Source organism: Varanus komodoensis, unplaced genomic scaffold (assembly GCF_004798865.1).
Source record: "Varanus komodoensis strain SLA01 unplaced genomic scaffold, ASM479886v1 scaffold39, whole genome shotgun sequence".
NCBI lineage: Eukaryota > Metazoa > Chordata > Lepidosauria > Squamata > Varanidae > Varanus > Varanus komodoensis.
The window spans coordinates 4,370,604-4,396,805 of record NW_025335922.1 but is presented as its reverse complement, the minus strand read 5'-3'; the positions used below and the strand labels follow the sequence as shown (position 1 = coordinate 4,396,805).

Sequence of the window (26,202 nt, the reverse complement as noted above, 5' to 3'; positions counted from 1 at the left end):
AATTTCCCCCAGATCTTCTGTGGGGGAGGGGGAGGGGGAGGGGGAGGGGGAAGTATCGGTGGTTTCCGGGTGCGTTCGACAGCTTCGTAGGGGCCTGCTGCGTAAAAAGGCGCAGCCCGGCGAGAGAGGGGCGGGGGCTTCACGTCATCAAGAGGTCGCGGGGGTGGATGGGTGAAAGAGGCGGTGCCTCGCCTACCAAAACTAACAATAACAACTACACCCAGAAGCCCCCGCGCTCGCTAGACTTCCTCCGCCCCAACTGCTGTCGAAGGGCCTGCTTGGCTCCTGCGGGAGGGGGAACGGGCGAGAGGGGAAGATTCGCCGCCGCTATGAAGCTCCGAATACGGATGCAGAAGCAAACGGCTCCGCTGGAGTTGCCGGGGGCGGAGCCAACTTTGGGCGACCTGCGCGCGCACCTTTCCCAGATCCTCTTGCCCACCTGGGGTTACAGGTAACGTGTGGATACAGCCTTGACCGGGATTAGTGTTGGGAGTGGAAGAATAAATGGGTGAGCTGGGCCATGAGAGGGTCTGCTTTGAAGACAGAGGAGGAAGAGAGAAAACAGCGAAAATGTGGAATTTGCTATCGCAAGATACAGTGATGACAACCAATTTTGGATGGCTTTGAAAGGGGATTAGATGAATTCATGGGGTTTACCGTTATCATTGAATGGTTCTTATTTCCAGTATCAGAGACTTAATGCCTGTTTACTGTAGTCACTAGAGCATGTGAGTCGGGAGAATGCTATTACACTTATTCTACTTTCTCTGGTCTACCAGAGACAGCTGGATGGTTTTTGAGGAAACAAAATGGTGCTTTAAAGTTACTTGTGTTCTGATCCATTAAGGTCCTTCTTATGTTCTTAATACAGATTTTTTTTCTGTATAATTTCATGCTTTTTGCTAATGTCGGACTAATTTGTAGGTGCAGGAGAGAGTGACTGCTTGAAATGGGAAGAAGGGATTGGAATTTACTCCCAAATGACTGTGCTTGGGATTGCATTTTTATTACAACGGTTGAACTCTAGTTCTATATTCATTCACGTGATGTGATATTATATCATTGCAGATCTTACTAAAGAAGTTTGAGCACCATGTTGGCCTTACAAAAATTGGCCCCACTGAATTATTTTCCCGGGAGATGAGGAAATGGGTGCCTACCATGATCTGATAATTTAAAATGTCCTTGAAGAGCTGACAACTGGCAGTTTATGTTAAAGCCTACTAAACAAGGGGGAAAAAAAAAAGCAAATGAACAAACCGACCCAAACACTAATGGAAAGAATAAAAGAGCTAGCCCAGAAATGACTAAGCCCAAAACTTTGTGTTAACTATAGGTTGTTAGCCATGAACAACCCATGAAGAAAAATGATGGTTTATTCTTGTGTTATGAACTGTGGAGTTTTTAGACAATGGGTTGTCATTAAATGTGAATACAGAATTGTGGTCTGTTAGATTGCTTGGGGTGACTGGCTAGTGGGCAACAGCAGAAAAAAAAAACAAACTAGTCTGTTTTTATTTTTAAAATGTTCATATGTTGTAAGTAAAACAACACGTTATTTGAAAAAGCTGTTACATTATAACTTGGATGTTATATGTAAAGCTAATTCAACAATTCTGCCACTTGTTCTAATATTTTAATATCCTTACTGAATCTTCTCTAAGTTTAATTAGATGAAAGCCCTACCAGGTGTGGTATTCCATATCAAAACATAAATGTGGAACATAGTAGCAAAACATAGCTTGTGGTTGGCTTCTTTTCTGCTCAGTGTTTTAAGAATTATAATTTAGCGACTGCTGATACAGAAATATACTATCTTCAAAAAACAGTCCATTTAAATCTAGTTCAGATTTGGTGTGGAGCATAGGAAGTTGGGCTGAAGCACTAATAAGAATGCACACATTCACACAGTTCAGGTGATCTAATGGCCCTTCCTTCTCTTTCATGCATAAGAGAAGGAAAGTGAAAGCTTTTCTTTCAGTTATGCAGTGTTTGTGGTCTTTGGAGATGATAACCAAGCCCCTTTCTAAAGTGAAAGTTCTTTTGCTTGCATGTGGAAGAGGGTGAGAGGAAAACACAAATCTAAGGCTCAAAGTGGCTTGTTCTCTACACTGTGACTTTGGCCCAGTTAAGGCATTTGCCTATGTCTATCTGACGTACTTAACTACAAAAATTCTGTACTTCAGTTTGCCAGACAGATCCTGCTCTGTGAGTGCTTCTAGCCACATGCTTGCAATGGGCTAAAATAAGCATAGCAGGCGTAAAAGAAAGTATAACAACTTCTTGGTACGGTTATAGATTTTTTTTAAAATTTGGAGACAGCACTTAGACTGTAATTGGAATGTATGCTTCAGCTATGCGGTTTTGTTTTCACTGCAGTTCTGATACCAAGTTTGCAATAACTTTGAACAACAAAGACTCCCTTTCTGGAGACCAGGAAACCCTAGCATCATTTGGGATCGTTTCTGGAGACTTAATATGTTTGATATTAGAACATGCTGATGAAACACATTCGGCACCCTCCTCATCCTTGCCTCTCCTGCAGAATAATCATGAGCCATCCAGTTCAGCTCTATGCAACAGTCAATCCACAAACCTGGTTAATGAAGGACACAATGGACATTCAGGAGATCATAAAGTCCAAGATGCCATTCAAATGAATGATAATACGGTAAGTCTGTAAGACTTCAAGACACTATAGCATTTTATGACTCCTGAATGTGGAAAGATCTGAAGACAATCTTGGAGCAGCTTAAGTCGCTTCAGAGAGTCCAGATCTCTCAAAGAAAGCCATTGTTTCATTTTTCTTCATCAGTTTTCACAGCGAAGTATTACTTTTTGAATGGTCTCCTGTTTCTGTTGCTGTCCTTTCAAGGCAGGATCCAGCCAAGCATTTGCTTCAGAGACTGTTCCAGATGACCTTGACCTCCAAGAAGCTACAGGTTCTTATCCTTCAGAGCCAATGCTTTGTTGTGAGGCTACAGATGGGCAAGTGCCACATTCACTTCAGACCCTCTACCACTCTGCAGAATGTACCAGCGCCAATGATGCCTTGATAGTTCTGATCCATCTTATCATGATGGAGACGGGATACGTACCTCAAGTAAGCAAAAAGCAAAGGATCAGCTTTCTCTGAAATGGAATGGGAATTTCAGCATGAGTTAGGATAGTTCTCCTTACCTCAGTGCAGGCAGTGCAGTGCAGTGCAGTGTCTAAGCGAGAGATCAGCTTCCTGATATATTTTTGGTACCTTATTCAATTTTTAATGTTCTTTGGAAATCAGCACTTCCTCTACTGCTGCTAACACACTTTGTTTGAAAGTCATATAGAAGGCACATAAGTAGAGTCATGCCAGATCAGATCATAGTTCCAGTTAGTCAAGGTTCTGTTCCCACAGTGCCCAACCATGGGGAAACCACAATCTGAACATGAGTCCTGTATGCTACATGTGTCACGTCTACTTCCATAGCCAAACTACCCAGGCCAGCCCTTTCTAAATCCCATTTTTCAAAGAAAATTTGTATCTTTAACAGCTGTCAAAGGCAAGCATTAGCAAAAGGAAGGGGTGCACTTTTCCACCTTTCCTAGCACCCAGAGTCTTAGGAATGGTTGGAAAATTTAGAGGCACAAGGACATCCTGAGAGGAAACACTCAAAACCCCAAGATCTCTCACCATGAAGGTGGTTCTTCTAGCCACATACTTTTGTAAATATGGATCACTTGTGGCTTTGCTTTGACTTGATCGGTCACCTTTAGACAGCTGTCAGGGCAAAGGAAAGTGAGGGAAAAATCTATTTGCAGCTTCTCAAACAAGCCACTCTGTGGGAAGCAGTCTTGATTTACATGAGACAGCAGCCTACCTTGGGTTGTTACGTTGTATGAACCCAGGTATTGCTGCTTATCCCAGCAGCCTTTGGGAGAACCCTAGGTGTGACCTGAAACTATCCTGGCCTAACTTGGACTTCTGCAGTTTTTTTTCTCATGTTCCATCTTGAGACTGTAATTAAATCCAGACTTCCTCGCTTGTGCATCAGCCCTTTTTTCCCTTTACCTCCTGTTTGCTATGTTTGCCATCTTGTGTGTTAAAGAGACAACTCTATATTCAACTCAGTTTTGACCCCATAATTACTTTAACAAAGATACCATGCTATGTTGGCTTTCTCAATTTTCCTTATGATGAACAAGAATAACTTTCCTTTTTCTAGCTGAATAGTTCACATGACTTGTATATGTCTTAGTTTAAGATAAAGCAGTATAAACTATACTGCAATGCAATCTTTTATGCCAAATGACCCTCACCACTGTCTACTCTAAAAAGTTGTGTATTTGAAATATCCAAATCAAATTCCCTGTTCAGTTTTTAATGTTACGAGAGGGCCATTTGGGGGAGCAGGCAGAGGGCCTTACATGTTAACTGTGTTTCATGATTCCTAGGGGACAGAAGCAAAGGCAACATTAATGCCTGAGAAATGGAGGAACAGAGGTGTTTATAAGCTGCAGTATAGCCACCCCCTGTGTGAAAATGGCTTTGCTGCCCTTACCTGTGTGCCTTTGGGGGATCTTATCGTTGTCAATGGTAAGAAAGTTTTAGTTCCCCTGTGGTTGAAACAAATTCTGCTGGTTACTCTTCACCTTCCATATTCTTTCACCCTTAGCAGAAACATGAAATGAGCTCCAACTGAGTTATGTGCTGATGTCCCAGTAGACATCTCCAGGCTATGAAGCAAAACCCAGGTGTTTTGCTGGGTTGCCTGAATGTTTTAGGTTTCTTCTTGCTGTGTGCAATAGACCCCTGACCTGCAAGTTATGAAACAAGCTAAAGCATTCTCCTTACTTGGTAACAAGACAAATCTAGTGTTTCTTAATATTTTAAAGTTTGCTTTCATTTCCATACCTCAGATTCAGCATCAAAAATGTCTGTCTCCAAAAAAAGAACCTTGTTTATAAACCTGTTGTACTAAAGCCTGATTTTGACTTGCACAAAGACTGGTGCTTTTTCTGCAGTTAAATTAGTTAGCCGTGTTTGCGTTTTCCTTCTGTAAAACATTGTCTGTCTTCTTGAGGATTCCTGGCAAACCAATACATTATAAGGTATTGCTTCACCAGTAGAGTCTTCAGCTAGTTTCATGAAACTATTCTAGCGGATTGTGTGGCATCTTCAGTGGGTCAGTGCAAAATGCTGAGCAGAGAGACAAGAAGCAAGATATGATTGGCTGGTTGCATAGTTGCTTATTTCTGACACTTTACAATGTGCAAGTATTCAAACTATAAGATTTTATTAACTTACCGTCCCCCAAAGCTGCAATTATCCTAGAGGTGTTTGTTTCTTATTCCTGGATATTTGAGGCACACTATTTTAGGACTGTTCTTATGAATTCTAAACCTGTGCTTTCAGAAATAAATAAGTATTCGGTGTGGTGTATATTCTGAGAAATGGGCCAAATACAATTCTGAAAAGTTTCATTAGTGTTGGGTACAATGATACAATAGTCAGTAAATATTTTGACAAATGAAAAAGTGAAACTTGTTTCTGAGCTAATACACCTCCGGTGATACGGCAGAATTTATTTTTTTGCTTAGTTCTATTTCATACAGTAGGAATGTTGGGTTTCTGTATAGATGCTAATGGCAGTTGGTGTATATTTTGGGCTAACACAAACTACATCAAGCAAGTGTTTGTCATTAGACATCTGTTCTAAACAGAATGCAGCATTCAGTTTTCATTCTGATATCAAGATAGAAAATAAGCAGCCGCATGGTGTAGGATGCAAACTGTTGTTGAGAGTAAGAGAGCTAAGTAATTTTTCATTAGATGTTTTCTGTGTTCTTTTTGTGTGTCTTGCAGCAATGTTAAAGATTGTTGGTGACATCAAAAGTGTGAAGAGACTGCAGCTTCTGCCGTCATCTTTTATCTGTTTTCAGGACTCAGGTACTTGATATAGTCTGACTTTAAGGTGATCTCAGTCTTAAGTCAGGAACAGCAAGGAGGAAAAATAGGGAAATAGTGTTATACTAATTTTGGTAGTTAATAACATTGAAGAAATCAACTGCATGAGTGAAGCAGAGGACACTTGGCAGCAGATGTTTTCAAATTTTGTAACTATGCATCTTGCCAGGTATTTGAGGTTTCCACATACTTTATTCCCAAAGATTCATGCTAATTTTTGAGGTTCTTGGAAGATAGATGCTATAGAAGAACAACATTCCTGGGCTTATGGATGGATGAAAGGGGATGGGAGAGTGTGTGAGCTCTGACATTTTGCACAGTTGCATTCTTGCTTGTGCAATTTATACTTGGTTCTAAATTCTGGTTTAGGTTGGAAGTGAGTCATAGGCTCCCATATATGTGGTGTGTATGCTTCCATTCACTTCTGTAGGGCTATATACTGAACAAGACATCTTGCTGTCTTAATTGTGTCCTCAAACCAGGCTGCTTGCCTCTATTAATCTTGTTATGTAATGACATGCAATTGGCCAGAAGAGGGAACTGCCTCTTGGAAAATCTGAGGGCAGAAGGTGAATAACATAGGGCTTCTTAAGGATGCCAGCCTAATTAGTTTTAAGTCTTGGAATCATAGATTAGAAGAGTTGGAAAGAGCCAGAGGGCCATCAGGTCCAACTCCCTGCTCAGTGCAGGACTTCATGTTGAACCATCTCTCTCAGATGGCTGTCCAGTTGTAATATTTTAAAAGTCTAAGAGTCTTTTTCACCATAGTAGTTCTTGCAATGAATATTTGTCATTTGTTTTCCATTTCCCATGCGTGAAAAGCCAAAATTGATTCTGATATAGGTGCTATACTGTTGAGTCTTGCAAATAATTTCACAAAGGTTACCAGCTCATGCAAATTTCACTATCCTGCATAGACATATATTGTTGTGGCATGCTGCCAATCTGATTAAGAGAAGCAAATCTTTTCTGCCTTATTGCAAGTGATTTTTACTTGCAAATGGATATCACAGTAAATAGCTTTTTACAAACCTGACATTAAGATGCAGTTGAAATTGAAATGTTATTTTGTTATTTTTTTTTAAAGCAAATGTTGTCGGAGTATATAAAGACCTTCAGAAGCTCTCTCGTCTCTTTAAAGATCGGCTGGTGTACCCTCTTTTGGCTGCTGCCCGGCAAGGTAAGAGGGAGTGACGAAGGAAGCATATTGTGGATCCTTTGTAAATAGTGTGCTTGTCACCCAATAGGTATGGCAGCTGGGCAGGTAATAGGAACCTCAAGGATATCTGAGAGTGGAACATTTATTATAGTCAGACCCCACTAGCTTCCATGACCCTTTCAGTTGTTAGATGAATAGGCTCACCAGATTGAGTGATCCTCTCCATACGTCTGGATTCTGTCTGAGCTGGGAGCCTGAATCTGCTCCTAGCATGCTGAACTTTCTGTTGCTTAGTAGGCCGCAGTACGTTGTTGGTACGTAGCTGTGTGTGTGAGCATGTGTATGAACTAAACTCCAGTTATCTGCCACCTCCTGTTTAGGATTCACCCCTGTTCTCTAATCTTGAGTTTGTGTTCAAAAGGTTCATGTTCCTTTTCAAGGGAAAAGACCTCTGCTGCTGCTGAGCTGGGCAGAGCAGCTGATTCCTATGGGGTTCGACCATATAGTCAGCAATAAAATGTTAGCTTTGATCTGTGTAGGTACTTTTTCCTAGGCCAAGAGAAAATGCTTCATAGAATGCTTCATATATTGAACACAGTTAATGTCATTGGGTCCCTGCCTGATCAGTTTGGTGTTGGAGGTAGGGAAGTGAAGGTTTGGTTATCTCAAGTCTGGTGTGCATTTCAGAGGCCATAAAAGAGTCAGTGTCTACTGGACAACCATTCAGGCATGCGTCTTTACCACTTGGGTGGCTTTACATCTCTAACTGAAATAATTGAGAATAGGTTGATTTTTCTTTTCTCACTTTAGTCAGACTAGTCCTGGTACTATTTTGTATGGGAGATTGTTTGGTCACTGAAATATAGGAAATAATTCATTATTAAGGGACTTGCATAGCTATGGTAAAATGGTCAATCAACTCCTGATATGACAGTGATGACTTCCTGGGAATCTTTTCTGTCATGTTGAAATGCATTGGGTGCAACTGGCATTCTTCACTCCCTTGGCTCCTACAGAAATCCAGGTGATCCTAATACATAAACCTTAGACAAATTAGTGACCCTGTTTTAGGTATCCAGCATTACTCCCATTGAGTGCTGAGCAAGGGGAGAGATTCCACCAGGATATCACAGGCATGGAGAAAAGATACCAAGGGAAATGGAGTCCGTCCATGTTTGCTGTTTGCTGCTGGAATCTCTCCCAGGATGATTCTTCTGCAGTTCACAAGAGAAAAGCCAAAAAGCGCAGTTTGGATACCGAATAAAGATGGAACCTTGCTGTTTAATCTGTTAGAGCTGGTCAGTTTTTCATGCAAAAAGCATGAAAACGTTACATGAAAAACCACTAAATGAATGGAAAGTTTTGTTATTGGCATCAATAAAAATAAATTTATAATGATTGGTGTGGCACCATTCTCATTGCTATATCACATTTTGCAGAAAATTTATGGAGTATAATCACACATCCCCCTCATAATTTTGAATTATTTTGATGCAATTTTGACCTGTATCTTGGAAACTGGAGCCAATTAATACTCAGGACTTAATTTTCCTTTATTAGTGACCCGATTCTGGTAAGATTTAGCTACTTTCATTTCCAAGGCTTTCTCCTTGTAGACCAGTGTTACCGTAGTGTTATGGATAATACTGCTCCCTCCAATCACCATTCTATTGTCTCAGCTTTGAACCTACCAGATGTGTTTGGCTTGGTGGTGCTTCCACTGGAGCTGAAACTCCGGATTTTCCGACTTCTGGATGTCCGCTCCCTTATCTCTTTGTCTGCTGTTTGCCATGACCTCTACACTGCTTCAAATGATCAACTGCTGTGGAGATTCATATACCTGCGAGACTTCAGAGGTGACTGCTTATTCGCATTTTTTCTAATTACATATAAATGAAGTGAGTGCCTTGATCCCACACTCACCTGCCTGTAGCACTTTGGCAGGCTAATCTAATGAAAGGCAAAGTCTTATGCAGTTTTATACTGTAGGACAGGGGTCCTCAAATTTTTCAATAGGGGACCAGTTGAAAGGTGGCGGCTGCACTTGTGGGCCAGTGGGGGGGGGGTGTGCCTGGGTGTGTGGGCCAGTGAGGTGTTGCCGGGTGTGTGCGAGGTGGCGTTGGGCACGTGTGGCGGCAGTTCGTTCACTCGGAGATCTCCCAACGAGTCCAAAACCATCTCCGAGTGAGCAAGCCACCACCTCCTGCGCATGGCGGGTGGCGGGCGGCAGCACGGGCTGGATCCGTCCCGCGTGCCGTAGTTTGAGGACCCATGCTGTTCGGTTTGCTGCTTGAATGTTCATAGGGCTGTTCTCAGGGGAACCAGCAACATACTTGGATCCAAAAGCACAGCAACTAGGCAGCTGTTTTGGAGATAGGATTTTGTTTAGTATCAATTGCAGAAGGCCTGCTTGTGGACGTTGTGTGACCAGTACAGGGTTCCTAACTTAAGGGCAGTATATTTCCTTTCTTACATAGGGCAATCTATATTGCATTTTTCTATCAGACTGAATTCTTCCATTTCTTTGCAGATCCTGTTGCCAGGTCTCGAGACACAGACTGGAAAGAAGTAAGTGGCTGTCCTGATACGTTTCTTTGTAGGTCTTTTTTTCTCAAAAAGAACAGTCAGGAGAGTCAGCGATTTGCAGGCAAGCCCTAAGTTAAGTGAAACTTCCATTAATACAGGAGGCAAGTTCTTCACCTGCTGACATGTGCTCAAGGAGCTAGTGAGCAACTGCATTCTCTTTGATGCCAGCCTGCACAACTTCATTGGAACAGAGCAGAGCTGAGTTCTGGTCTAGATTCTCTATTCAAGTGAAAATGTTGTTATCCATAAGTTAGAGACTTGAAGTGAGACCAGCCCAGTACTACATTTTCCTTGAAACTATGAAGCTCTTGGGGGGTACTGCTCTGTTGGAGAAATTTCTGCTGGTGGGGAGGTGTGTGTGCCGGTGCGTTGGTTAATGCATTGTCTTAAATACAGTTAGCTATAGATATAAGAAAACTAAGTTCATGGCATCCGGTCCTATCACTTCCTGGCAAATACATGGGGAAGAAATGGAGGTAGTGACATATTTTATTTTCCTGGGCTCCAAGATCACCGCAGACAGGGACTGCAGCCAAGAAATTAAAAGACGCTTGCTCCTGGGGAGGAAAGCTATGGCAAATCTAGACAGCATACTAAAAAGCAGAGACAGCACCCTGCCGACAAAAGTGCGTATAGTCAAGGCTATGGTTTTCCCAGTTGCAATGTATGGCTGTGAAAGCTGGACCATAAGGAAGGCTGAGCGCCAAAGGATTGAGGCCTTTGAATTGTGGTGCCGGAAGAGACTCCTGCGAGTCCCTTGGACCGCAAGGTGATCAAACTAGTCAGTCCTAGAGGAGATCAACCCTGACTGCTCTTTAGAAGGCCAGATACTTTGAAGATGAAACTCAAATACTTTGGCCACCTAATGAGAAATAAGGACTCCCTGGAGAAGAGCCTAATGCTGGGAACAATAGATGGCAAAAGAAGAAGGGGACAGCAGAGAATGAGGTGGCTGGATGGAGACACTGAGGCAGTTGGTGTGAGCTTAAGTGGACTCCGGGGGACGGTGGAGGACAGGAAGGCCTGGAGGAATGTCCACGGGGTCGTGATGGGTTGGACATGACTTCGCGATTAACAACAACATAGATATGAATGTTTTAAGAAGCATTTTTAGTACCGTGGATACTTCTCAAGTAAACCTATACTTTTTGTCTTCTCCTTTGCAGCTGTACAAGAAAAAATTGAAGCAGAAGAAGGATGCCCTGAGGTGGAGGCACATGATGTTTCTGCCCCCTCCTCCCCTTCCCATCCCATTTCATCCCAACCCACTATATCCCAATCCTTTCCCACCAAATCCCTTTTATCCTCCAGCTATCATTGGTGGTGAATTTGATGAAAGGCCAGCACCTTCGTACATTGGAGACCCAATCCACTCCCTCTTCCCTGGCCCTGCGGACCTTCCAAGTCAGTATCCTCCTCTTGGGCCACACTTTGATCCATTTGTACCATTTCAGGAACCCAATCCCACCCTCCCAGGAAGAGCCAGTCGAGGCCGCCCCATTGATAGCCGCCGTGCATTCATATGACACCTCTTGTGACCTTGGCTTTAGGATTTTAAACCTCCCTGTTCCTGGGCTTTCTTTGAAAATGCAGGATACTTCAGCTACAGGGCTCTGATATATGCTTTTTAAATCACGGCAATGCATATATTCTACGATATCTTGATGCCAGGGACTTGGGCCCAGCAACTCAGTGCAAATAGCCAGTGATGCCTCCCTTAGGACTAGAGATCCTTTCCAACGGAACTCTGTGGGACACTTTATTCTTTTCATTACCATCTGCAAATTGCTTTGTAGAAGGCAAAAGGTGGTTAGCCTTTGCTGCATCAGATAAAGAGCACTTTAAACACAACCATCTATGTTGGTCTGGATTGTCTTATTTTGTAAATATGTCTACTGAATATTTGTGGTGATGTTTTCCTGAATAACTGACTTGATTAAAATTATTTTCCATGGGAGAACTTACTGTTCTGGGCAAAAGACCAGGCCCTGAAGTGTCCGATTTGATTTTTCTTCAGTCACCTGTTAAGGGTATTTCTTGCTTTTATTACTTGAAAAGCAATTTTCGTATTGGACTTGAGTGCACAAAGAATACAGGGTTAACATGGTTTTTCTTACACTTGAAATAATAAAACATTGAACAATCCATCTACAAACAGTTGAATAATAACATGCTACGGTGCAGTTCAGAATCTGACCAAAACCATGAGCAAGAATACCCAAAGTTCTGATAAAAAGATAGACTTGATGATCCTCTTGCAAGTAGCGGGAGAAATGTGTTGTAAAATGACAGCACTGACTGTACAATTCAGTAAGATGGGATCTGTGTAGTGATAGATGGTAATGAGTCTTGCTTTCATCAACCTTGCTCCTAGTTATTTTGTCTGCATAAAGTTACTCGTTTCTGGTACGGTTTTAGTATAGCTGACAAACTAAACATATTTTTACAAAGCAGCGGATGTAACTCTGAAAGTTCATACTGTTTCAATCAACCTGGTGGTGTGTCTTTAGAGAATACAGGAGGTACCTCCTTCCTGGAGGTTCGGTACAACAACACTGTCTAAAGAGGTTGATTAGAACAGAGACTGTCTGCCCCTCCCCCATTCTCTTGCTTGGGGAGGGAGAATTAATTACAGTGGGTGCTTACATCCCTGGATGTTTCCTGTCAGCCAACAACCCAGAATACTTTGATTACAGTTGATCGGGTTGTGCTGAACTTGTAAAGCCAATTTATTTCTAGATTCCAAGTTGGGTTTAATCGGTTCTAAATGCAGCTGCACATAATACTACACAATAGGCAGAAACTAGAATGTTTTCAGCTGTGCACATATCTCCAAACTAAGGTTGCTTGGCATGTAGATTACATGTGTCTGCATAATGGTTTCTGTTTGGGCAGTAGTACTTCATGATATTTATTGCTTGCATTCCCCTTCACTAGATTTGCTCATAGTTTTTTTTTTTTTGGAAAGGGCACACTATTTCTAAGGATGCTGTCTTAAAGCTTTTTAAAACATGACTTTATATCCAGAAGTAGCTCTTGATATTTAGCTCTTATTCAGCTTTGGCAAGCACAGATTGCTACAGTTGCAAGCACCAACCAAGTCTTCATAGTACCTCATCCCATTGCTAACTAGCATTTATCAGCATAAATATTTATAATTGGAACATGCCTAAATTACCTTTGAAAATGGTTTGAGCATAGTAACAGAGCTCTGATGTACATCCAAACCACTGGTTCCTTCCAGTTATCTTGGTAGGAGACTTCCGATATAGTGGCATGTTTTTACCAAGTTCATATACAGTATGAAACCCTTTGAGGGAGATAAAAGTTTGATTTTTTCTTCAGCAACCCTTTGCACTTGATATACTCTGTGTTTTTGCTGGCAAAATTGGCTGCTTGTGAGATGAGCTATCATTTTTTTGTAGTACCTCAGTGCTATGTAATGAACTTATCCCTGTGAGGTAGATTAAGCAAAGTGACTTGCTTGAACAAAGATGTCAGTATTTCCTCACACTAAGCTGCCTGCACAAGGGAAGCCTTGTTCTAGCTATTTCCAGGAGACTAGTTGATTCTGGTACAATTTCAAACTATGCACTTGTTACTTTGAGATCACAGGCAACTCAGGCAAAGTATCAGAGCTGTATTGCTGTCCTACATGATAGATGCTAAAGTGGAAACAGTTTTGTTTGGAATGTTATTTTGAAGAAAGTCCTGCAAGTGTGACTGCTGGGAAACTTCAGCCTAAGATGGCCGGATGATGCAACCACGTTCCTTTTAATTCGGGTGGAAGCATCAGTGCAGTTTTCATTTCTCCTGGCCCCTTCCCTTGGAGCCACACTCCTGCAGCAGCCTCTCTGCCCAGCAGTTTGCTGCCGAGTTTGTGCAGCAGAGTAGTGCACAATGGTAAAAAGGTCAGTTTGTACTCCCATCGGTTTGGCTGGCATGACTCTTGGTCATTTCCGGAGCATGCTGGGGAGGTCAGCCTGGCCTGCATTACAGAGCATGTCTTGCTCACGTCTGCTTTAAGTAGAAGGTCATGAGGAATGACCTTTCCATATGTCCAATGCTGAGTTGCACTTCCAAGCACTGCTAGCAAGCCTGATTGCTGCTAAAACTTCAACACCAGCAAGAGTGATGGCTTTTGCCTTGCTCTGAAAAAAAGGTAACGTGTACGAAATGGCAGATGCTGCAGGGAACTTTTAAGCAGGACTGGAATGTTGACCCTGCTCAAGCTCAGCTCTAGAACATGTACTACACATCTCTGACCATTGAGAAACTGCGGCTTCCTCCCAGCACTTGTTAGCTTGAGGCAGGGCACCAAGCATGACTTCATGCGTCACTGAACCTGGCTATGCTCACTTAAGATTGGTAAAGGCAAATGACATGCTTGCGGTGGCCTTATCACTGAGCCCAGCTGCCATAGTTAAAGCACTGACTTCTGCTTCTGTCCAGAGCACGGTGCCAGACTAACGTCCTGCTTACTTCAGTGCTGCATAGATAGCGTAAAAAGGAAGTCAAGCATTCTCTTGGTTTCAAAGTGAGAATGGAACAGAGAGCTCCGGCAGTGACTTCTTTCTCTTCTCTCTTCCCATCCTTTTTTTTTTTTTTTTTACTTGCCTTGTGCCCTGCTCTTGCTAGGCTGCCCAGAGTTCATGCCACCATGGTCTAATTCTGACAATGGCACTAGAGAAAATGGAATGGGACTGGAGGGAAGCACTCTTGCCCATGTTCTCTCCCTTGAGGCACTGTTGCCCCCTTGCTTTGCTGCCACTGGAGGATGAGGCTGCTGCACTTGGGCTGGCTGGCTGGCTGGCTGTTTTCCTGTTAGCTTCTCCTGAAATGATATCTGAGGGGGTGTTCCAATTTGCCTTGCTATTTCCCGGCTCCTGTGTTTTCTTGAGAGATTTCAACAGGCATGAGATTCTAATCCTGCAGTATTTCAAATATTTTTTTCACTCAGTTTCTTACCTGAAATTCATTATGGCTTTTAACGCTGCATATAACTTGAATTACACTGTGCATGCTCATAAGCATAATTCAAGGACTTGTGTATTCTTTCGCCAACACATGGTGGTGCTCCAGGATAAGCTGTCGAACGTCAGCATTTTATTACCCAGGATCAGCGGAAAGATGCTGTCAAGTCTTGGGCAAGTGGCATTGTTGTGGCTGATGGAGCAAAACAGTTGGAGTCCGAATGATGAGCTAATCTGCTCTTCGGAATGCCAGAATAGATTTTATGCAGGCTGCATATTGACCAAAATATCTGCTACAAATGGCCTTGCTCTGAACCTGTGAGCCACTTCCTTTGTCAATGATGTTTTACTCTGCAGAGATTATTATTAAAATGATCTCCTGAAAGTTGTTACGCTTGAGTGTGGAGGGGTAGATTTGGTTCAGTGGGGTTACATGGAAAAGCTGTTTACTTAGCTGTTTCAAATCATCTGTGGGATCTTTTAAAACGAGTCAATGAAGAGCACACACTGATACTTAAGGTGCTGTATAAGGAACCTATAGAAATATAACCATGAAAGATTCCATTTGCAGCCTGGGGTTATTTATAGTGGGAAAAGTGGATAAGCTGAATGAGCCTTGGGACAGCTGGACTGTCCCTCACCCAACAGTGTGTCTCATTCACACACAAGCTGAGTGTTCAGAGCTCTTTGTCTGCACTGCAAGATTTGTAGGCCTGCGAATGCATGAGCTTTATCCTCTAACATGGCGGTAGGTATCCTTCCTATGTGCATGTGCATATTTTATTCAGTGGGCTGCAGGAAGAAATGAGGATGAGCAAGATCCCACTTCTTGTCGAGATTATTTTCTTCTTTGCTGTATGTATGAAAAGGCTCTACAAGGAACTATGGGTACTACTTGGTAAATTTAAGGAAAGATTGGATAGGTAAATAGAAAAAGTGACTCATTTGCCCTCCAAAAACAGCACACCAAAAATTGCTCTAAAGTTAAACTGAGAGCTTAATCAGAAAACAGGCTAGCAAAGGACTTCCTCAGGTTGCGGATAGTTTCAGCTTTTGCCTCGTCTTCATTGGCATTTCCCCGCTGTGATGATTCTGAGAGGCTGAATGTGTTTGTCAGGGACTGTGATTTGCTGAAAAAGAAAAGAAAGAGAAGTGGGCATCTTCCTTGCAAGGGCAAAGATGGGAATAGGATGGATGCACGGGAAACCGGCCTTCTTGGAAGCCATCGAGGCTCCAGCCAGTGCTTCAGCTGTCAGCCCTTCACCTGCTGCCACTGAAGGGGAGGAGGCGCTCCTGGCACACCCTGTGAAGAGTGAGCGTCCCTCAGTTCTGCACCAGTTCACGAACCAAAGGCAGCCGCCGCCACATGCTCCCTACTGCTTCTCTGTCTATCTGACCATGCCAACAAGTGCTACTTCTGACAAACCTTGTCCTGGTGAGCAGACAAATGGAGACAAGGAGAAGCAGCCAATGCAACCTACCCCACCCTCTTTGCATGGCAGACACGGAAGAGAGCAGATGTGGAAGCACTTGCGATTTATATCTTGTTTAGTACATGGTGTCCACGCCCTCTTGGCAGCTTGAGGAACAGGCTTTTTATGGCCTCGCTTTAATGGCGACATGAATCTTTGGCAAACTTGATCTAAGGATTGCTTGAGTTTGTAGGGAGAGAGCTTGGTTAGCTCTGATGACTGTGACCTGCTGAAATGCTGTGCATTGAACTGTGTGGCCCACACTTCAGATTACAGTAACCATTCACTGTCAGAGGTACCTACTTCAGGTGAGGATGTGGAGGGCCCTGCTGCTTTGATGATTCACTGGAGCCTTGCTGTCCAGGACCCCAACCTTGCGCTGGAGGTCTAGGTTGCTGTGGGGGAAAGGTGGCCGGCTTGGAAGTCTGGCTTGGTGAGCTTCCAGCAGATGATCTCGTCTGTTGGGGAGATCCAGGAGACCTCTGCTGTGGGGAGGTGGGTTGGGGGCTCAGTGGCTGCTGACCCTGTGGAGACAGCCTCTGCTGGGGTGGAGCTCCTGTCCGTGCAGGCTGGGCCCCCTGAGGCTGGCGTGGGCCCCCTGAAGCAAAGAGGTACACTTAAATAAGATGCACGATTGAGACAAGAACAGGAAATAGCATGAGTCTCGTATTTCGTGTAGTGTCCCACTTGCGCTTATGTACACCTGGGAAACTATATAAAAAAGGGACGTGGATGAATGCTGAGAGTCCCCTACCTTACAAGCAAATTCTTTAGAAATCTAACATAGAAATTATATTACTCATAGCCTGGACAAATGGTTGGATATGATACACACATCATACAGAAAATGCTGAATGCTGCAAGGTTAAGCATTCCAAATGTAAGTAACAAGGGGCATGTCCTCTCTTCCTTGTGGAACTTCACACAAAACTATATTATGGTATCTTTCTTTCATGCACATTTATTAAAGCCTGTAAGTTACAGCACACAAAGTTCCCTTTTAGTTCTTTTAATATCTAGCTAGCTTAACCTTCTCCATTTATTTTGCTCTCCATTTTAAGAATCTGATCTTCAGCTTTTAAAAACTTCATTTTTTTATCCATGTTTTCAATTTTATCTGAAATAAAAATATATTTCAGAACTTCTAAAGTTATTGTTGGCATTGCTTTTGTTTCTTTACTAGTCTCAGATGTTGACTCTAATCTTTTTTCCAGAATGAGCTGTCTGGGAAGAAAGATGGTATTCTTAATCTTTCTCCCTTCCCTGTAAAATAGAGCTCTAGTTTCTTAACCATGCTGAATATGCTTTCCTGCAAGTCATACTTCTGTGCTGGAATACTTGACCCTCTAATCCAGTACTCTCATACGATTTTCAGATTATGCTAGTACCTTCTCTTACACTTTACTTGTACGTCTTACAGTACAGTCAGTACCTTGAGGAGGTGGTCGAGGCTGCGAAAGCTGTCCAAGTTGGGGTCCTAGCTGGCACTGCATCTGTGATTTCATTGACTGGGGCTAGAAGGAAAAACCATTACAGTCAACAGCATATCAGAATCATGACAAGCACAAAGGTGTACCTAGTGGTCAAAGCAGCATAAGGCCAGCACAAGCATCTACCCATAGGGAGCACTCTAGAAATGAGGAGGCCAGAGGTAACTGATTTAAGTAAGTCATGAGGATTGGCAGGTGTGTGCGTGCAACAGGTATCTAGTGTGGCAGGTAGACAAATACTTAAGGTAGCCTCTTTTAGGGCAGAGCTTCTGTCCCTTTAATATCTGTGTAGAATGAAGAATTTGGTAGGTGCAGATTCAACTGCTACAGCAGAGTTAAGAAGCACTTTTATTTTTTTCTATAAAACCCCAAACTTGAAATTGCCATGGCCTTCCAGCTTGTTAAATACAGAGGCAAAACACGTATGGGGGATCTCTTTTTATTTTACTGATTTTATTTCATTTCTACATCAAAGTTACCTGGATGGGTTCACAACAATTTTAGATACTCAGGCATAGCTAATCTAGGTTAAATGATCCTGATTATGCTCTTTCATTCAAGGAGAGCATTGGTCTGATCAGCTGTGTTCAAACTACTTACATTGCTTTTCCAGGCAGACTGTATTCCACTTTATCTTACTTGAAATCACCTGCTTGGGGAGGTCCCTATGCATGTGGGATACACTGGGGACAAAACTCTCTTTGCTACTTTGCAGGTCGGGTGGGTAAAAGCAGGAGGGAAATGAAGTAAGGGACAGGGTTAAGGAAGTCTTTCCCCCACTGCACTACTCTTCTGTTTTAGCTTGTAGGTTCAGGTGTGGAACTGAATAAAAACATCCCAGAACTATATGTAATCTGTAGTTCTGCCCACCATGACTCAGATTTAGAATATATGGAAATAATTTTTGTAGCATAATCTATTATTGGAAGCAGAGTTATTTTCTGATAGCATTGGAAAATGCAGTATATTTAGGATGTAATCCCAAGGGGATGTCCTTAACCCTCCAAATTTGGAGGATTACAGACCTGCTATGCACGGTGGGAGAAGCACAAAGGGAAGGAGGAAGAGATACTCCCAGAGTAACTTGTGTCCTAACGGTGCTGGTCTCGTCTCCTCTTCCTTCACCCCCTAAGCCCCTTCTCTGAGGTTGCTTTAGAGAAGCAATTGGTGCGGTTCTTTCTGCACTTGCTGCAAGTAACAGGGGCCACTCTGTGTGCGAATCGCAGCCCTGGCACTGTGCAGGGGCTGTTGCTATCCAATATTTAGTCATATCAGTATACTAAGAACAGATGGTCATCTTACCCAAGGTCTTAGAGGGGAAGGGGAAGAACCCCCAGCTGCAAGGGCCTGTGCCATTCTGGAGACAACCAAATCTGCTATTAGTTGCCTGTCTTCTTCCACGTGCTCCCCTATCAGAGGCATTGAGCTGTCCATCACCTGTAGAAAGAGATATAATGAGTCCTATAGATCAGTGGAAGCAAGCTCCTCACCTTTGGACGATGGCAGCTAATGCATCTGTGTAGCACAAAATATGGGCCCATGCTTGTATAATTCAAGGCATTATTTCATGGCAGTTACCTGCTAGAAAATATGATCTTGAAGATTTTTTTTTAAAGAACCATGACACATCTAAGTTATGCCAAGTTCATCTCTTTAAAAATTGCTAAAGCAGCAACCGTGTCTGTGATGGCTGATTTGTGTTTAACCTGTTCTAATAAATAGTGCAAGCAATTTGTGCAGTCAGCATGCACCAAATTCCATGCTCTGATCTGGTTTCCAGGGAGAGAGCGCTAAGTGTGTTAAGGCTAAAGCAGATGCCACATGAAATGCACAGAGTTCAGTTGATCCTCAGCATTTTTTTTTTTTTTTTTGTAATTTTAAAGTAACCACCTAGGGCCCAGAACTGCACTGGGATCACTCCATGTGGGAAGGGAAGCTATAAGCTTTGCACTGAGCCACCTTTCCCTCAATTCTCTCTCCCCCATTCCCAGATGATATAGTCATTAAAAAATAATCTCTGTTGGCACCAATGGAGTTTTCTTGGACCACCATGGAAGGGGGGAGGGCAAGTTTGGGGGGGAAGTGGCTGGATAGAAAGGTTTCTCCCTCACCAGCTCATTTGTTCCCAAAGCAAAGGTGGTTGGTAGGACTGAGTCATGATGTACATCAGCTGAAAGAATGAAGAGTTCATCCTTGATCCATATAAAATTCTCTCTGGTAACTCTTCTCTCCTTTGCTTCAATTCTTCTTTGCAGTTTCATATTTTATGTGAGAAGCAATGGCAACAGGAGTTTTTGACCACTAGATGGTGCCCTTATATACCTTGAATGCAGTACCCCATGAAGAAAGGAACCTTGCTTAGATAATACAATTCTGCTCCTCCTCAACTAACAGTCCCCTTATTCTGAGTCAGGCTCCTTATGTGGCCAAAATGGCATTATGCAAATGCAAGAGGGGAGGTTTCAGCAGGTGTGGGCGGACCCCAAGTCTTTAGGAACACCAAAGAAAAGTAGCAGGGGAAGGACTAGGACAGGAGAGAAAAACCCAGTTGTGACTACCTTGAAATTACTCGTAGATATAATGTGCAGTTAGATATAATTCAAGGACAGGGTAAAGGCTGCTAAAATATTTCAGTATCAGGGTACACAAAGTGTTCTGTATTGGGTGATGCTGAAATTTACCTTGAACCTTATATTGTTTCTATTATTTGTGGTTAGACAGTGTTCCAGTTCTGTCTGTGTCATTTCTAAAATAAAAGGCCTGATTCAAGAAAGAAAATTTGTTACTAAGCATCAGGTCCCACAGTCATCTTACGGTAAAATCCATGTGACAAGCAAAGAGCGCATTAAGCAATGATCGTCTCTCTTGACAATTTGGTGATAACAAACCAAACTCAACAGTGTTCGGAGTGGGGGCCCTTGCCATTGTGAGCAGGAGAGTTCTGGTACCACCAGAAAGGTGAAAGAAGATGAACCTGACCTTTTGCCAGGGAGGCGGTCACTCCTCCACCTTCCCATCTTTGCCCCCCACCTTGCCAAAAACAGCAGTAAAGAAAAGGCACTTGGGGGTGCAAATGGCAGTGATGACAACAACCAGCAGCCCAGTCCTCCCGCACGTCCTCTCCCCTCCTTGCATGCGGGAAAACTGGAAACTCCAATGGCAAACATGTTCCATTTCAAGCAGCTCCACCCACAGGATGGGTATTTTGTTCGTGTACTACAATGGTGGCAATCAAGTAAAAGAAGCAAGAGGAGGCGGCTAAGAATGGGGGCAACTTCTGTTATTTCAGTTGTGTGAGCTCCAAAGGTGGGATGGATCTCATTAAAACCCTCTTGGATCGTTTTGCATTCGACCAGCATGTGCAATCTGACCTTAGAAAGTGATGAGATAAACATGTGAAACTAAGCACAGAGTTGGCATATACAAAGTAGAAACATCGTTTCCGCATCCCTGAGAACAAAACTTTCATGTATCAGCTGAGAGAAAACAGAGGCTGACAGCCCTTGTGCATCTGGCCTTCACCACTGTGCAGGGTCAGCAGCTGTCTCAAGCTACAGTTGTTTTTTCCTGATAAGGTATCTTGGAGGTTGATGGGCAAAGGCAAGGCTCCACACGGAAAGCCCCATCCCTCTTTCCAGCCATCTCCACTATGTCTGCATTTCCGTGAGATGTTGCTGTTTTCAAGAGTCAAGATTGGGGAAGTTCGCAGGAAGGAAAGCACTGGTCAATTGCATCAAAGCGGGTGTCTGGCTGGGTACATAACAGGTCAAACGATACACAAACTTCAATAGCGGTACGTCAAAGCTCATGGGAGCAGCTGGGGCTGGAGCTTGGGCGCAAAGGTCAGGGTCCCCCCAAACCACCGAGAAAGTAGCAGCTGTTGGAGGCGACAGCAAAGAGATCAGTCTTAGGCTGGCTAGTTCCATGTCATTCTTGCAGCCGTGATGGGGGTATGATTCAGGGGAGCTTAAAATGTGCCACTGCACATATTCAGAATATTTTTTAATGATCAAAGTTGGCAATTATTTTTGTTCTAACAAGAAGCATAGAGGGAAGGGAAAGGCTCATGGTGTGTCTTATTCCTGAAGTAACCCACATGATTGGCCGCACAAGACCTTTGATTCTGGGGTCTCAAATCCCTTGGCTGCAAGGGATTTGAGACCCCAGCCTCACCTCATGTGAGGCTGGCTATATCCAAAGAGCATTAAGGCAGGTGACCTTGCTGAGTGTTGGGGTTGCCAGTTGTTCTGAAAAAAATGCCCTTCCCTGTTCCTGTGCTATAATCATTTGCCAGAAATTGGCAGGTGAAGTTTTTCATTGCCTGACGCTTAGTGCTACCATCTGCTCATATCCACGGATCAAGCTGGAACCGGAACAGGTGAACTTGGGCAATTCTATTAAATGGGTGATTCAAGCAGGAGAGGCGAATGCAGCATACAACAAGATGGTGTTTTTTGTCTTGTGCTCTTTTCATGTGTGTCCTGGCAACAGGTGAAGTTGGTCTAAAGATTCCAGGAAGCTTTGGAGGTAGGTCAACAGGTGCATTCATCCCTAAGGTCAGTCGTGGTCCCCTGTTGTCAAAGGCATAATCTTATCTGTGTTTTGGGGTTGTGGTTGTCTCTCACTGTTCTACCCAAACCCGGATGTCTGCATTGCTTCAAAGCAGGATGCATGGGCTTTTTTGACCCAAGGGCTACATGTGCCATGGCTCTTAAACAAGATCTGTGGTGGAGAGGGACAGAATAGAGAACCTCTCTCCACCACCTGAGTGGCAAGAAAAGAGTGGTCTATATGAGAATCTCTAAAGAGGAGATGGAGAGCAGAAGCAGTGAGGAATTAAGCAGCCATGATTCAACCTGTGCTTGTGGAGTTGGCCTTTTCTTATATGTTGGCAGCTGTCTTATGATGAGTTAGATCCTTGGTTGGCCTACTCCAGTCTTGGGGAATCCTAGCCAAGCATCAACTGGTAAGAGCTCTCCTGGGATTCAGTCAGCTGCTTTTCCTGCTCTTTCTGTTTTAACAACAACATGGTTTCTGATAGATCATTTGCAGTAACACGAGCAAAATTCATGCTTAAAATATGAAGGAGCCACCTTACTTTTCTCTTCCCCAGGACTGGCCCACTGTCTTCTGTGTAAGACCACCAGTCTCCAGCATTTTGCAACTAACTCCAAAACTGGAGTAGAAAAGGATCTACATCATTGCTGCTGCTGCATGACATACAGGAAAAGAGATCATAGAAGAGGCTAATGCAAACGTATTTCCCCTCCTGGCAGCGCACTTGTCTCACACAACCTTTGACCTGTCGCTGATTCCTGCAGGATAGTTGTGCAGCGCAAGAATGTGCTGCTGCCCCGGGGGCTCATGTGGTTCTCATCAGCTTCCCAGAGCTTAGTGGGTGGGACTGCTCTCCCACATGCAACTATTTGGATGTGTCAGTGGCCCTGAATGTAGCAGTAGGCCGGCTTTGCTCATCTGTCCGCGTTGGTGGGGTTTACAGCAGGGCAGACACGGCGTCTCCATTCCAGCATCCTCATATGGTAACCAAGGACACTTTCTCATTCTTTTGCACAGTTGTCCGATGATCTTCTCCCCCCCACTGAGAAGTTCTTACATTTCAACTTTGATAATATGTTTTGTTTTTGGCTGCTTTTTTAATATTCACCCTTCCGCCTCGGCCTGATCAGCCCCGTTACTGCAAATAAGACACCCCTCAGCATGGCAAGATTGAGCTCAAAAAGCCAGTTTTTCTAGATGCGGTTTGTTCCAGCTAATCTGCCCTTCGGAGGGGGCCAGCAGTTCATTAGTCACGCTACCCGCAAACCCCGCAGAGGCACTTGCAGTTTCCTTTCAGCTGGAGGTGCAAATAAGTTGCGGCTCTCGTTCAAGATCTCCGAGGCTTCATTACAGAGTTAATCACAGAGGAACAGAATTGGTACCTAAGAGCAAATCAGGTACCTGTTAACCTATCCAAAGCCTCTTGATGAGTTTTTAAAAACAGCAGATAAATCCAATTTCGGCTGCGTTCTCAACAGAATAACAGTGTCCAGATTGTGGGAAATAAGGGTACTCATTCTATTCGACTTTGGTCAGAGCTCACCTGGAGTATTCTGTCCAGTTCTGGATGCTACAGTTTAAGAAAGATGTTGACAAACTGTGATGTGTCCTCAGAATGGTGACAAAGGTGGGTGAGCAGGCAGGCAGGGAATAAGTAGTATAAGGAATAGCTGAAGGAGTTTTTGCCTGGAATAGAGACGATCTAAACTGACATGATCACTGTTTTCAGATGTTGGAAGGGGCTGCCCTAGAGCTGGTGGAACAATTGTGTCATCTGTTGCTTCAGAGGTAAGGACCCTGATCAGCAGGCTAAAATCAGAAGAAAGGGATTTTGATTTCAAATAAAGGGGTCTTTAACCTTTCTTCCTTTTGTCAGTCATATCCCCAGTAGGTTGCCAACTTTTATAGGCACCTGCTGACCTCAACAGCTCATCTGTTGTTAAAATGCAGAGGAGCAGACCAAGCTGTTTCTTCTGGTCAGGTGGCAACAAGTATTGTCCCCTCTCCCTCTCCCCTATTTAGATTTAGCCAACCCTTATCCTAATGCTCTGTATTTTTCCCCTTCTGTCCTTTTAGTTGTCACTGCTTTGATGTGATTAATCAGCTCTTTCCTTCCTTTTCACTGGCCAGCATCCCTTGTCAACTGAAAACAAGTTTATCCTGTACATTTCACTGAAGTGCAAAAGTGAGGGAAATAGCTGAAGACAAGGTGTGTGCTCCCCAACTGTTTTTCCCTTCCATGTCTTTCTCAGTTTTCTGATCTTAGCTCCTTTCCACAGGGATGAAACACATCAGGAGAAGGTAAACAGACTTGTGTGCACATATCAGGAACTGTATTAAAGAGGAGATACTCAGAATGAGACATGTTTGCAGATCAACTGCTTTATTCCTTTAGCAAAGATGTCCATTCATAGCATCCCTCCTCCCACTAGTGATATACATTTCAGTCTGGTTCACTTTTCCAAGAGGCTTGACTGGCTGAAAGAACATGTAGAGTATAAGAAGCCCATTGCCGAGGCCAGGCAAGGTCCATGCAGCTCGGCTTTCTCTTCCCATAGAGACTGGCCCGATGACTGCAGGGGAAGCTCACAAGCAGGCTTAATTGGTGATGTCCAGTCCCCATGGTTTCTCTGCAGCATCTTGCTCACCTGAGGTATTCTGCCTCTGATCATGGAGGTTTCATTTGGCCATCTTTACTAATACCTACATAATTAACTGTCTTCTGTGACCTGTCTGATTTCCCTTCAAAATTATTCTTATGCTTATTCTTAATTCTTTGCATTTGTATCCTGCCATTTTAATTCTTGTGTCTTGAATTTGGCCCTCACTGAGGGATTACATTACTCATTATTTTTCCTCTACACATGCTAAAGTGGATGCATGTGGGTAGGAGATGTGTATCTTTATAACTAGAGAACAGGTGTCTGAGCCATGCATTTCTAATCACAGAAAGAGAAGGCTTTTCTACATCAGTTGTTTATTGTGTGCTTGTGATCCCTCACTCATGGTAGTTTGCTGGTGCTTCACACAACATCATCTTGCAGGACTTCTTAATGCTTTCCAAGCACTTCTGCAACTTTTTTTTAGAGAAAGGAAAGTGTGCTGTTATCTACATATCGAACTAAACAAACACATGTATTCCTGCGAATCCGCTCATTGCAGTGCCAAGCTGTGGTTGTATACAGGAAATCAAAGAAAGAAAAAACGTGTATAAAGGAACCAGTATGAATTTCGCAAACGTTCTGCAAGCAGAAGCCTTGGTGACATGGCTGGTTAAAAATCTCATGGAGAGAAGCATGGAGACAGTCAGAGGGGGCTTGTAGGCCATGTAGCAGGAAATCCAGAACTGAAGCAAGCCCAACAGAGAACTGTCAAGTGTGTAAGAATATCAAGAATGTAAGAAGGAGCCCTGCTGGAGCTGGCAAGCATCCATTAGTCCAGCGTCCTTCTCATGCGGCAGGCAGCCACCGGTTTGTTCGAAACGCACAAGCAGGATGTGAGTGCGATAGCTCCCTCCTGCTTGCATCCCCCAGCAAGGGGCTTCTACTCACAAGTCCTTGGCAAGGGGGAGCCCACCAATTACCAAGCTGATCTTACAGCCAAGAAGTTTAGCCTAGTGTTGAATTTAAATCTGCCATCCTGTAATAAATAACATCACTATATAGCCCTTCACCAAATTAGATTCCAGGGCCATGTAGAACAAGTATTTTGAATACACCATTTCAAAATTAATGCAACACTGTGAAACATGAACAGCTGGAAACTATAAGAGGAGATCGGGAGAGAAAAAATGCTGAGGCAGACTGGAAGTTATACAATTTTAAAAGGCCTTCATTAAAAAGTGCATGTCTTAATGAAGCTCCAGAAATGTGAAGTAGGTGCCAGGTGTAACTGATTTGGGAGGGCATTCCAATTCCTGGGGGCCACCACAAAGACAGCCCCTAATTATTATTATTATTATTATTATTATTATTATTATTATTATTATTACATTTTTATACTGCCCATAGCCAAAGCT

The 26,202-nt window shown here is 43.3% G+C and overlaps 2 protein-coding genes across 4 annotated transcripts in view; one reads left to right on the top strand and one right to left on the bottom strand.

The window, feature by feature from the left end:
* The first annotated feature begins 223 nt into the window (after positions 1-223).
* FBXO7 (F-box protein 7) lies at positions 224-11,543 on the top strand. The gene is made up of 9 exons (XM_044441266.1): positions 224-451; positions 2,380-2,671; positions 2,876-3,103; positions 4,435-4,576; positions 5,846-5,929; positions 7,035-7,127; positions 8,786-8,962; positions 9,637-9,674; positions 10,859-11,543. Exons 1-9 carry the CDS (start codon positions 330-332, stop codon positions 11,216-11,218), a joined length of 1,536 nt encoding a protein of 511 aa, XP_044297201.1. The 5' UTR covers positions 224-329; the 3' UTR covers positions 11,219-11,543.
* A 4,119-nt stretch (positions 11,544-15,662) lies between these two features.
* The window catches only part of SYN3 (synapsin III), a 179,650-nt gene continuing 169,110 nt past the window's right edge, over positions 15,663-26,202 (bottom strand). Inside the window, exons 10-14 of one of the 3 annotated variants that reach the window (XM_044441091.1) lie at positions 18,930-19,064; positions 18,753-18,755; positions 17,570-17,651; positions 16,441-16,735; positions 15,663-15,795 (exon numbers count right to left, since the gene is read on the bottom strand). In XM_044441091.1, coding sequence (XP_044297026.1) covers positions 15,663-15,795; positions 16,441-16,735; positions 17,570-17,651; positions 18,753-18,755; positions 18,930-19,064 — 648 coding nt within the window. Of the gene's footprint in view, positions 15,796-16,440; positions 16,736-17,569; positions 17,652-18,752; positions 18,756-18,920; positions 19,065-26,202 lie in introns of those variants that run through there. The other 2 variants (XM_044441090.1, XM_044441092.1) reach the window with 2 other exon arrangements.